General features: G+C 31.5%; 3 protein-coding genes and 1 long non-coding RNA gene across 4 annotated transcripts; all 4 read right to left on the reverse strand.

The window, feature by feature from the left end:
• Positions 1-949: 949 nt before the first annotated feature.
• Positions 950-2,441, reverse strand: LOC112736441 (uncharacterized). Its single transcript, XM_025785896.3, has 7 exons — positions 2,145-2,441; positions 2,028-2,065; positions 1,852-1,960; positions 1,737-1,760; positions 1,545-1,647; positions 1,408-1,441; positions 950-1,319 (listed from the first exon to the last, which is right to left on the reverse strand). Exons 1-7 carry the CDS (start codon positions 2,292-2,294, stop codon positions 1,085-1,087), a joined length of 693 nt encoding a protein of 230 aa, XP_025641681.1. The 5' UTR covers positions 2,295-2,441; the 3' UTR covers positions 950-1,084.
• Positions 2,442-3,085: 644 nt separating this feature from the next.
• On the reverse strand, positions 3,086-6,933 carry LOC112736442 (uncharacterized). The gene is made up of 13 exons (XM_025785898.3): positions 6,847-6,933; positions 6,463-6,655; positions 6,227-6,289; positions 6,010-6,115; positions 5,786-5,890; positions 5,617-5,693; positions 5,361-5,478; positions 5,183-5,255; positions 4,592-4,783; positions 4,117-4,234; positions 3,603-3,839; positions 3,463-3,520; positions 3,086-3,327 (listed from the first exon to the last, which is right to left on the reverse strand). Coding segments are annotated over exons 5-12 (864 nt in total). The 5' UTR covers positions 5,787-5,890; positions 6,010-6,115; positions 6,227-6,289; positions 6,463-6,655; positions 6,847-6,933; the 3' UTR covers positions 3,086-3,327; positions 3,463-3,472.
• A 1,760-nt stretch (positions 6,934-8,693) lies between these two features.
• On the reverse strand, positions 8,694-9,532 carry LOC140178055 (uncharacterized). Its single transcript, XR_011870150.1, has 2 exons — positions 9,316-9,532; positions 8,694-9,066 (listed from the first exon to the last, which is right to left on the reverse strand). It is a non-coding gene; the product is annotated as an uncharacterized lncRNA (long non-coding RNA).
• An 885-nt stretch (positions 9,533-10,417) lies between these two features.
• Positions 10,418-12,507, reverse strand: LOC112736443 (protein NUCLEAR FUSION DEFECTIVE 4). The gene has a single exon (XM_025785901.3). It carries the CDS (start codon positions 12,436-12,438, stop codon positions 10,678-10,680), a length of 1,761 nt encoding a protein of 586 aa, XP_025641686.1. The 5' UTR covers positions 12,439-12,507; the 3' UTR covers positions 10,418-10,677.
• Between the last annotated feature and the right edge of the window lie 922 nt (positions 12,508-13,429).

Below are 13,429 nucleotides of genomic sequence, written 5' to 3' on the forward strand. Positions count from 1 at the left end.
ATGTATTATTCGTGCAAAATAGTAGTTTATTAATTAGTATTGTTTAATCACATATTAGCATGTATAAGATATTCAACATAATTTATATTGTGAGAAATTAAACACTTTTACTTGTAGTATAATATATGAGTAGTGATTTGAATTTATAATCTTACACAAAACACAGCAAAATCCTAACAATATGCCTAGTGGCTTGATTTAACGTTGTGCTATTAAATTCAATTTTTAATTTTGAGTTTCTTTTGACTTTTACAATTGTGTCCATGTTTATTTATTTCTTTTTGTCATGAATTGTGTCCATGTTTAGTAACATTGGCTTTGGTTATTCATGGTTTCTCTTTTTGGTCATGGTCATGTTTTGTTTTGACCATGTCATTAGAACTGAATGGGCTTTGAGTGCTGAGGTCCAATGGATACTCTTTAAGATAACCTTTTTTGGGCCTAGTGCCCCTTACACTTACCAAAAACAAAGAGAACTTTTTTTGCCCGATTCAACCCAACATTCAGCCAAAAATTATGACTAGTATGAACTAAGAACTAATGTCCTACATTAAACCTCAAAGTGTGGGTGCGCGAGTGTGTGTTGTGATACCTAAGATTGAGGGTTGTCTAATCTACTTGACCAAAAAAAAAAAACAATAATAATATAAGTGGTTGGAGGCTTGGTTGAATGGCATATCTTATGCCTCTTTAATAACCATACCCGGATTTAAGTCTTATAGGACGAAAAATGAACCCAAAAATGAACTTATGTAATGTGTGTGAGTGTGTGATGGGAAATGCCTAGGATTAGGAGCTGTATAATAATTAATAATATGACACTGAACTAGTTAGAACTAATGATCGACATCAAACCTTAGACAAGAGTTGGGATTTTTTCTATTTATGTAGGGTTTAATATGTATAAGTGAGTTAAATAAATTCTTAATCAAACTTTCAAAATCCATGATAATCATCAAAGAGTAATTTTGTCTCATTTAATAACAAAAAATAGCATCGAGATTACAACAAAATAACACAAGATACAACATACTCAAATAAACATGAACACAGCTAAGAGTTCTACCACTTTGATTTGTTTCATTCATTCTAGTCTTCGCATTTTGGCATTTAAAGGAACTTCCTTGTAAGATTGAACCTTCTCTGCTGCTCTTCTCAAGGGTCTTCCAAAAGAACTTCTTGGAGCTTCATTTCTTAACTTTGATCTTTCTCCTGCTGAACAAGAATGCAACATTATTGTATCCTCTATCTCAAACAAATTCTCTGAAGCTTCGTGTTCATGTGTTTCCACGAAAGCCGAATGTCTCCTCGATCGTCTTCTGCAAATAACAAAAGAAGAAACTATGAACTTATCTCTCTCTCAATTGTTCAATTGGCATGTTCCTGTTGAAGAGTGAATGAACTAACCTATTATTGTCTTTAACCTTGTCAGAACCAATAGCTGCAAGGTTTCATATAATAACAAAGCTTAAAATTAAAATCCACAAGACTAATAATAATAATATAAATAAATTTAGATGAAGAAATTAAATCCAAGAATTTACATCTACTTCTTTTGCGTCTTCCTTCATCGTTACTACCAGCTTTTAGGGCATTTGCTTTGATTAAAGCAGATCTGCATGAAATCTCATGTTGCAATAATTTTCTCTGAAACGAAACGCATCGAATCGAAATTAACAAAACAATTTGCATTTCTGAAATTAAGAGTGCAGTGATGAACTCATGCGAATGCTTACCTTATCCCTTCCCAAATTAAGCTCCTGCAAAAATTAACATAACAGAATCATCAATCACCATTATCAAATCGCAGGACAAGAACAACGAAAGGAACGAAACGCTGAACGAACTAACCGCTAACATTAAGCTGTTAGACTGAGCAAGGTTCCGATTTTGGAGTTGGAGTTTCTTGATATCGGCTTGCATTCTTCTCAACTCAGCTCCGTTAGATTCTATCAATTCGCTGTTCAATTCGCAATCAAGGAAACAATAAATAACAAACAGTTTGAAATTACGATGAGAGAGGATACTCTTTCTCTGCAATGAGTTGTATTAACTGCGTTCTTTCCTGCATTCAATGAACAAAGTAAGTTAGAAACTAAACAAAGGAAGGGAGAAGAATTGGAAACAAGTGTTAATTGAGTTACAGTGAGGAGTTGTTGAATGGAAGGGATATCGGCGTCGATGGCGGGAAATGCTAGAGGAAGTAGATTGTGTTGAGAGTCAGAGTTGTTAGTGATATCAGAAAGCTTCTTACGCATCAAAGTACCGATTCCAATGGAAGATTTCTTCGCCATTTTTCAGACACAGAGAAGATGTGGGAAAAGGGAAAAGAAGAACGGAAACGAGGGTTCGGTTTGGTACCCCAACGGTTTACCGAACCTAATTTCAAATACTCCAAAGCGCTCCGACCCTCCCTCAATCACGTTTTTTTATTTTCCACTCTCTCGTTATTATTCTCACCACCCATTTTTTTATGTAATAATGTATGTTCTCATATAGGTTTTTTATTTTTATTAACATCCACAGTAGGTTTTCTATTTTTATTATTTTTTTAACGTGAGTCGTTTTGTATTTTCCTTGTTAAAAGTCTTCTATAAATAGTTTATTCTTAAACACTCTTCACTAAATAAAAAGTGATGTACTTCTTATTAATTAAATAAATCTCTCTATTATTATATTTTAGTAAAAACTTAAATGCAGTCGACTTCACGTGAATTTAATAGTTAAGATCCGTTAAATGAAAATTTAGTCAAATCAATCAAATCATCTAAAAGCTCTTAGTTATCAACTTCACGTAAAGTTGACTTCACCTGAATTTACATATATATTTTATATGAATAATTCAAATTTAGAATTTAAAATATTTATTTTTTGTTTTTTATTTTTCTTTTATCTTTAATAGAAAATTAATTTTCAAAAAACACTCCACTCCTTGCTTTAAAATGTAGTAGCATTCGGCACTATAAATCAACATTATAAAGCGCAGTCTCATTTGATATCCATTTTTAAATTTTTCATTTTTCCTTATAATTTCTTACTTTGGTTTTTGCCAACTCAGACAAAGAAATGCAACGTGAGATGCAGCTTTGGTTAAAAGAGTTTGATTGATATACAATGGATTTTACAAATGCAGGGCATTTAACAAAAGGTAATTGGATAAAAGGTAGATAATTCATAATTGTCAGCTACTTAGATATTGATTCATGCCACCCAACAAGTAGCAAAAATATCCGGGAGTCTGAAGAATCTCGGTCAAAATAAGTTGCTGAAGCCATGCCACTTTAATCTTGCAAACTCTTACCCTTCAAAATATGGTCCTTTAAGGCTCTACACAAGAAGAAAGAATGTTATGAGAAACAATGACACCAAAAAAATTCATGTCTTTATCTCTTAACATGAACAACTCTGGTTATAGTGTTCAGGTTTATCCATGAAGTGAATAGTATACTGTACAATACATACCAGAAACCAACTACTTGTAGATGGAGAAGTGCATAAGATATGCAGCCCTATGACGAACCTGTATAACAAAATCATTTCTTTAAATTTGATTGCACTGCAATCAAACCACAGGTTGATAATAAGAAAGACATTTCGTTCACCTTTGACGCATATGATCGTAGGTCTGATGCTGAAATCAAGCTAGAGCATTGTCTTAGAAAAAGACAGAACATTTCATAGATTACTGGATTGTCTTCGATTAATGAGTTGGACAAAACCCAGTTCTCTGTCAAAACTAGGTGAATGTACATCTTGAAGAAATCGCAACTTTTGTCTTTGAAGTTAATTGCCCTAAGCAATCTCAGGATGTCTTCTCCATTGTGGGCCTGACACAAAAACTGAATCAAGCTAACTTTCAAAAAGCTAAGATGCAAGCCTGTACCCAGATTTTTGAGATATGAATGCAATTAATTTTGTAGTGATAATTGTTGAGTTATGAGAGTGCATTTTGATTTTGCAATGATATTGACCAATGATCCAAGAATGCATTAAAAAAAATTGCATATATATGATAATTTGGAAATTAAACTGGTGGAAAATATTGAAACAGGTAATAGTCCATGGAAACATGCATAAGCAGAACACAACTGAGTGGTAAAAGGGGAAGCAACATACTCCATCAAAACAGGAAAGTAGGTTCTGATACGCCATGGCACTCTTAAGTTGCTTACAACGGGAGCTAGCTACCGGTATGCACTCAACAGATTGGATGCAATTCAAATCCTTTGAGACTCTGCATGTCCAAGCCAGTTAGAATAAGAGAAAGGAAGCGAAGATGAAGTAACTGGGCAAGCACTAAAATACACTTCAGCTTGTTTATTTACAGTTCGCACTAATTAATGCTAACTGATTTCATTGATGATTACCACATACAGAAATTCAGAATGTATAAATATCTCAGCACTAAGAATTAACATTTAGAGTATAATATTGTTTGGTCCAACTTCCAGTGATGACAATCACTTCTCTATTAAGTTTAATTATCCAGCATTAAACAAAGCTACAATTGGGTAGATAAGTAAAGCTACTAAGTTCATAGTTCAAGAACTACACTGAATTATTATTACTGGTACTAAAAAGTTATAACAACCTGGAAGCAATGAATTTTGCTATGTTCTCACAACTTGAATGCCATTCCTGGTCTGTGAAGTAATTGACAATCGCTTCTACGCAATCATTCAAAAGCACTAATAAACCTTGAAACTGGCGATCTAGAAATAGACATATAATAATTTCAATGAGTTCTTCAGCTTCTACAACAGAAAATACTGGTCTTTTACTCCTGCAGTGAGAATAAAAAGGCGTAAGTTGACATTGTCACATCAATAAACAAGGATGTCAAATCATAAATCAAGTCCCAAAATCATTTGTCTAATTTTTGAATCATGAATCATAACACACCACCAGTCAAAAACACATTAATAAAAGAGCTTAGAGTAATAAGGATTTACACCTTAAATGTGCAAAATATATACTGAAGTTTCAAATAAACACTTAATAACAAATCACTATGGTACATTAGACATCAGTGATGGTAAAAAAACTATGATACGCCAAAAGTCATTAGTAAACACTTAATCCTTCTATTCTTTAAGCCAATTCTTTAAGTGTGCCAAAGGTAATAAAGTAACATAAAACCAATTCACATGATCGTCTAAGTAGACACATTGTTGTGGCTTACCGTATTAAACAACAAGCAGTGACAAATTTGAGCCAGGCTCTAATATTTTGGGGTGGTTCTCCAGTGTCAGAATCTAGGAGACAGAGACAGAGATCTTCTTAGAAGGATGGAAATAAATATATGTCGCAATGTCTTTGTTGTTACACTTGAAATACTGCAAATATCTCAACATAGTTACCTAAATTTTTGGGTTCACCACTGGATGAAAATTCAAAAAGAAACCCATGAGTGTCAAGAGCTGTTCTCAAATCTGAGTACTCAGGAAACCAACCAATTTCGACAGGCAATTGATCAACCTAAAAATAATGATTCTGTATTTAATACTAAAGTATCAATTGAAAATAGATTTAAACGAAACATGCTCAGTCAAAATTGTTACTGCTACAACCATCATCTATCATTACCAAAAGAAAACATAACAAACATGTCTTTACCTCTTTTCTAGAAGAGAGAACTGCACACCAAAAGTCAGAGGATGAGTTTCGAAGCTCTTCATTTGATGAATATAACACTGAACGAACAAAACAAAAATAGATGAGTGACAATATTACTGCTATGCTTAAAGCTGGTAACAACATAACATGAGACTAAACTTTCACTCACTTGTGTTGAAGGACCAAATGGCTACTGGTTTTTCTATATGACCACAGAGGAATGCTAATTTTGGAAGCCAACCATTGATGAGCAATCCTTCAAGAAAGTTATCACCTGAAACAACGCAGCATCCTGACTTAAATCAGGCACTACTTGGTATTTTGCAATTCTAAAAGGAAATGGCCTATGAGTTGCCAAAAATACTGCCTGAACAAACAAAATGGCATAGCAACCTTTTTCGGCTGCCAATTCCACCACAGAATTCAGCTCACTGTTCAAAAATGACTGCAGAAGTTTGCAGCTTCCAAGCTCAGGAAATTCCAGCGGTGGAAAGGCTTTCTGCATCTCATGAAAAGAAACATCCCTATTCTCATACATCCAAGCTTAAAACCAACAGCAAGCCATACATAGATGATAGATGATATCAGAGAATTGAGTTAGTATAATAACCTTATCTCCAAAGACTTTCACTCCCCAGAGAGGAATATCTTCTTCTTCACCAAAATCTTTCAACTGCACAGAACAATCCAAGTGATTGCTAATGAATGACAAACAATGAAGATAACAAGACTTTTCCCACCAAGTGGAATAAAATCATTAAAATCTAAATAGTAATCGATAATGAAGAAATAAAGGCAAAATAATAACATTAACAAAATAAGAACAAGGGGAATAAACTATTTTGCCTGATTTTCACACTTCTCAACAAGTTTTGTCAAGTAAGCTTCCCTGGGATCTTCATCATCATCATAGGAACTTGCATCCTTCTTAGCCTTTTTCGTCTTTGGCTTTTCCTGCTCATTTTGTTCTTCTTTGAGCTTTTCCTGTTCTCTTAAATGATCAGTAAGAAGATCATCCAACCCAATAACCTTCTTCCTCCTAATCCAGACTCAAAATTTTCCATAAGTTAGTAGTAAGCAACATTTACCGACCCAACCCTAAGTAAACCAAATCAAATCATGTACTTGGTTTTTGAAGTTAGATAATAAAAACTATTAAACCCTAAAATCCCCCGTAACCACAAAAATGAAAAGTTAAAAATAAAAACTTTGAAGAGGGAAAAGGGGTACCTTTTATTGCTAACTTTGGGCGGGGGTTTGAGAAATTCATCCTCTAACTCGAAATCCAAAGGGTCGTTGACGTCCAGCGTTGGTCTTTGTTAACTGCAGGTTAAGGTTGATAGGGTTTGTGCTTAGCAGAGAGGAGAATTTGAATGAAATAAGTGGCAAAGTGAAGAAGCATGCTCTTTCAAATTTTATTTCAATCTTTGATGGCCTTTTTATATCTTTTTAATATTATGCTTGCAAAACGGGTCCAAACGATTTTTTTGGAGGGAAAATGTGTTTATAATTTATATTTGTTGAATTTTGTTTTTAGAATTATTATTTATCGAATCTTACATAAATGAGTCAGATGACTATTAAGTATTAAGCTCGAACCCATAAATATTTTTTAGCTTTTTTAAATGAATAATGTAAGTAATAATACGTATTCATTGTATTCTCATAAAATAGTTTTTACTTTTTAGAGAAATGATATATATATGTTTAAAAAATAATTGATAAGAGTAAGACAAAATTTTAAAAACTTATATTTTATACCATATTTTTTTTTCAAAAAAATGTATATATTTAATTTTTAGTACAAGGTTTTGAAAATTGATATGTTCTAATTACTGATTTACTTATTCAATTGATTCAAGTGTCTCTTAAGTGAAATAATAGTTTATAATAAAATAATAAATAAAATATAAATAAATATATATACTAAAATATATTATAATTTAATATAAATATTAAAATGTCATCTACATTAAAAGTATTACGTCAACGAAAACGTTAGAGGAATATCCAACCCAACCTTTGATAATTTTTTCGATGGACTATGAGATTACTGAAAAAAAAAAAAAAAAACCCTTTCCACCCTTGTTACCCTTGTTATTTAATTTTGCGAGATTGGTTAGCCTTTCTATCAATAATCTCTTTTCAAAACATACTTATGTGACACATTAATCACTAATATATCCTCTATTTAATTTTTATAAGTAAAAATAATTTAAAAATTACTAATATATTTGGAAAAGGTAATAAAAAAATAACACTAAAAACTAAACAACATTAACAATTATCATTAAAAAAAAAACGAGATTCCCAACAAAAAATAATTTGTTAATCCTAATTGATTTTTAATGAATAAATCAACCGTTTAACATGCTATGTAGGTTTACTATGTAAATAGAGAGAAAATATTAACATAAAGGCTAATCAGTCTTATAGAAGTAAATATAAGGGGCCTAAAAGAGTTTTTTTGTTAAGAGTGTCATTGTCTTTTGAATTAATTTTCATAGGCGTTTAGGGTTTTTTCTCAAAATGATATAATCTCATCCAAATACAAACCCAAAAGTCAAATAACAAAAAGAAATCTCCAATATCAACGTTAAAGTTTGTCATCAATTTTCAAAATTCGCAAAAATCTATTCTTGTTAATTTAAAACAAGAAAGTTGAAAAAAATTCTGCTTCAAGTTTTGTGAATGGCTACTTCAATAGGCAAGGAGACAACGGTGAAACAACAGAAGATAATCATAATATTAGTCTATGGTTATGGATATGAATCAAAGAATTCATTCCTGAACATTAATGTAGTGCAGACCGGCAATCAAAATCGAAAATATGAACCCTGAATAACCTTGAGAGAGCTCTATTAAATTCTGGAACCACAAAACACCACCTGCACAATATATGACAAGCTTAAATTATTTAGTAATAGGGTGACTCTGTCTATGGGGCATCAGTGCATGTATCCTCCAAACCCAAATATAAGATGCATTTCGTCTTTGGATTACATTATTATAGTTTGCTGTTATCATTCAAGTTTCTCTCATCATGTTAGATACATTTTCATGATATTATTCAGCCATTCATGGAACTAGGACCATTGGAAAATTAATTTTGCAAGATCCGAAGTTACATAAAGTAGAACTAAATAGCAAAAAAAAAGAAAAACACACAAACAGAAAAAATAAACCAATATAAGTTAATGATTAACAAAACAAACTAACTAAAACTAAATTCAACTAATTATACCAAATCAATACTGCCTATGTAAGAATCAAATAAATCAATATTAAAAATTAAATCTATTCTTATAACAACAAATTCAGCTCATTGATAATTTTCATCAACAAATTTATTTATAATAATTTACAGCAACAAAAACTTTAGCTCCAAATATGATTAGCTAAGTGATTATCTAAGCAAGATATCAACAAATTCAACTCAGTGATGTTTTCCTGCGAAAGAAAAATTAGCTCAGTGATATGTTTAGCAAGAAATTCAGCTCGTTGATAATTCTAAACAACAAATTCAACTATGGCAACAAAAAATTTAGCTAAGTATTATTTCAGCAAGAAAGCTACAAATTCAACCACCAGTGATGATTTTCAGCTCAGTTATATTTTCAGCAACAAATTAAAGGTGTAGTGATGATTTAAAGCAATGAAATTGAGAAAGAAAGAACAGGGCAATTTGTTGGAACTCACCTGCCCAGGGACCAACAGACGGTGAAGGAATCTGACCAACTAGCGGCCGAAGCAAGAAGAGACAGAGGTTACCAGCCGAGTGAGTGAGTGCGACAACAGCAGCCGTGAGAGAGGTGAGAGAGGTTGAGCTTGAGTGAGAGTGTGATGAGAAAGAGACTCGTCCAGAGAAGAGACCCGCTGATCGCTTCAATTTCTTTTTTCTTTTTAAATTTTAAACATTCAAATAGTGTGGCTCCGGGTTATATAAACCAGCTTTTGCTAAAACCTGGGCGGATCTACCCAGTTTCTGTCGGGTCTGATGCTTTGACGGTTCAAATAGTGACCGGATTCGAATTAATTTAGGGTGTGTTTGGATTTGCGTTCGAGAAGAGAGAAGTCCGTTTGAGTTCCTTGAACGCTTCATTTTATATCCTGTAAATGTAGAAGTGATTTCTGTTTTCAACCCACGTTTACCAAAAGCTAAAAATTCTAGCTTTTTCGTTGATCTTTTCACGTTGGATTAAACTTTATATTCTATGTACCAATTATGTCCTTTATATTCATATGTTATTTTTTTTATAATATTTTTTTCTAATACTCTCTCATATATATTATTATTTTTTATAAAACTTCTGATTTTTTTATATGAGTTTTTTTACGTTATTATTATTTTTTTGTATGGAATATTTTTTTATTTTGTATTATGATTCTATTAATCCTATTAGAATACTAAAAAATACTGAGAGTACTGAAAAATATTAAAATTTATTTAAATATTTAAAATAAAATTATAAGATAACATAAAATAATTATTTAAATTAATGTCTTTTTCTGTAATTTTCCATCTAAAATTAATTTTGAATAATGTAATCCAAACAATATTTAGTTTACTATGATCTATTTTAAATAAAAATTATCAAATATAAACCACGTTAATACCAACTCACTCTTAATTAAAATCAATTTTACAAAATCAATTTTATACAAATTTCGGTTTGCAAACGGTAATCCAAACACACACTTAGTCATTACGATAGTATAAGGTAGACATTATGTTTTTCCGCCCATGAATAGAGTGGAACGTTAAAATTGTCCATTAATTGACAATTAAAATTAAACTCTATAAAACATAATAAACTATTTTTTATAGTTCTAATACTTATCAAAAGAAGGGGGGTTATTTACATAAATTTTTTCCATCTCTTGTCTTTGTTCATGGAATTGTATTTGTATGAACATAAGATACGAATCTTGATATCTTGATATGCACAACAAAACCAAGTCGTAGCATATTTATGGAAATCTACTCCTAGCTAGGTTCTAAATACATACATACATACATACAAAAACTACCTAAGCTACCATGAGAATACAAATTATATTCTACAACCATACAATATGTTGTTGTTTATGATTCTCTCTAAACTTCTTGTATATATCACCCTTATAGAATTCACTTGTTCTCTTCACCAAAACAAGAGAAGCAAAAGCACCTAAGAGTATGATAGTGGCAAAAATGACAAAAGTGAAATTATAACAATCCATTCCAAAGCATACTAATTCTCCCACCTCCTCATTCAAACTAACACTATGATCAATTTTCCTAAGCTGGTTCTTAGCCTCTGCATCATATAAGGTCCCACCAACCAACACATTCATCAAATAAGAACCTATAGGGCTCCCTAGGTGCCAATAATTCAGCAATGCACCATAGTGTTTTAGGCCAAAAATCTCAGAAATTGTGGCAGAAATCAATGGAATTTGAGCACCAAAGCAGAATCCAATTATGCAGCTTGCTATGTATAGTCCACTGTCATTGCTAAGCACAATTGCAACATGACCAATCACTGAGATGAATAGAGAAATTGTTACCAACCATGGCCTAGGTAACTTGTATAGTCCTAACAATGCCTCAGATGCAAAACCAGAAAAAACTCTCCCAAAGAAGTTCCATACACTTACTAGAGATACAAAATACTGAGTTTTAACCTTTGAGTACCCTAAAGATTCACCAATCTGTCCAAGGTTGTCAATTGCTGCCAAATTAGCACCAAGCCCACATATTGAAACAAAGAATATCAGAAACATGTCAACACTTAAAAGTGCTTGTAATATTGTGTGATCTTCTCCTCTTTCAGGCTTATTCAATATGCTTTTAAAACAAGAATACATTGTTGTTGATGTTGATGTTGATGTTGTTGGCTCTGCCTTATTGTTATTATTATTATCATTCTCTTGATTCTCAATGATGACATTGAGATTCTCACTCTCAGCCTCAGAAAGTTTCCATAAGAACAGATCCTCTCTTATGGCAACAAAGAGAGGCAGGACAAGCAAGAACAGAAAGATTAGAAATGCAATCAAATGATATGCAAACTTTGAAAGATGACATTCAAACAAGTGAGTAATGGTGATACCCAAGATGAAAGTTGCAAGAGCAGTGGCTATGTAAAAGAAATGAAAAAAGGGTCTAGTGTCATTGAATTGTGTTGAAGGCTCAAAGCCTCTAATTGTGAATGCAAAGAGAATTGACACAATAGCTGGAAAAACAGCAAGAACAAGAACAATAGACCTTGTATCTTGATAATAATAATGAACTGAACAAGAAGCAATAATAGTCTTATGGAATTGTGAGATTATAGCTGCACTCAAACCAACAAAACTCTGCAAGAATCCAACAACAATTCCTCTGTTGAGAGGGAATGTGTTGACACATGAGATCATCACTGATGTTGCTGCAAAATTCTGAGAATGTGTTCCAATCACAAAGTAGAGACACATTTGCCAAACCTCAGGCTTTGGAATCTTCTGTGTTATTGAGAGCCAAACCATGAAGTAACCAACAAAGTTTGTGACAGCTCCAATGAGAAGAATCATCCATGTTGGTGTAATTTCAGCAATTAGCCCTGAGATTATGCCACTGTTTGCACCTAGGTTCTTGAAGAAACCTATTGTGTTGAGGGTAGTTTGGTCATATCCTAATGTTGCCTTAAGATCCTTTGAATACATACCAAACATGTAAGAGCCACCAGCACATGATAATATCAATGATGAACCAAACACCATGAACCATTTACCCTTGTGAAATTGCTTTGCGAAATTACCATGATACCCTTGGTGATTATTATCCTTTGCCACCATCATCTTTGTGAACTATGATCATAAAATTAATCAGTGTTATATATTGAAACAAAATTTGAGTAACTAAGTTGTTTTCACGTTGTTGGAAGAGTGTTATATTAACAAAAATGATCAATGAATTAACCATGTATGCATGCATTGTATGTTGTTGCTAGTAATGAATTATGAACCGATTATAGGTAATTAGTCGGTTTATAATTATTGCTTGTTAATTATTTTTGAAGTAATAATTAAGAGGAGTATGTTGGATGTTGTTTTTAGATTCATGAGGTATTTAGTTTATTATTATAAATGGAAAATGATGGTTAAAAAGTAACTTCTAAGTTGTAACTCGCTAGGTTGGTTAGTATGAATTCTAGGATATATATGAGACATATAACAAACAAAAATACCAAAAAGACAAAAACGGATTTGTTTTATTGTGTAAAATTAATTATTGAATATTAGATATATAATTAAAAATAATTAAAGTAAGCCAAATATATTTTTACTCTCATTTTTTATTATACTTTAAATTATAAATGTGAAATTGATATGCATGAAGTATTAGACGATAGTATGGATTATATTACTTTTAATTATGAATTTATCTATTATGTACTCTTAGGACATATGTTAAGATTATAAAATAAAAAAAAAATATTAAAAATATAAAAAATTTAAGTTTTGAATGCATTTATTTTATATTTATTTTGTATTTATTAAATAAAAATATTTAAAATTTTCTACTAATAGTAATCTTATCATGTGTTTTTAACATATATGTCAGCTAAACATTATTTTAATTATTTTTATGAATTTTTTATTTATTAAAACCATGAAATAAAAAATTTACAAAAACCAAAGCCATAAACTAGTAATCTTATTATCTAACATTTTAAAATTAGAAAGAATATATATAATTTATATTCCAATTTCTCGACTTTAAAAAGAACTAAAAATATTATTTGTACACTAAAATTAGCTACTAAAATCATTTATCAATGTATTTATG

Source organism: Arachis hypogaea, chromosome 13 (assembly GCF_003086295.3).
Source record: "Arachis hypogaea cultivar Tifrunner chromosome 13, arahy.Tifrunner.gnm2.J5K5, whole genome shotgun sequence".
Taxonomy (NCBI): domain Eukaryota; kingdom Viridiplantae; phylum Streptophyta; class Magnoliopsida; order Fabales; family Fabaceae; genus Arachis; species Arachis hypogaea.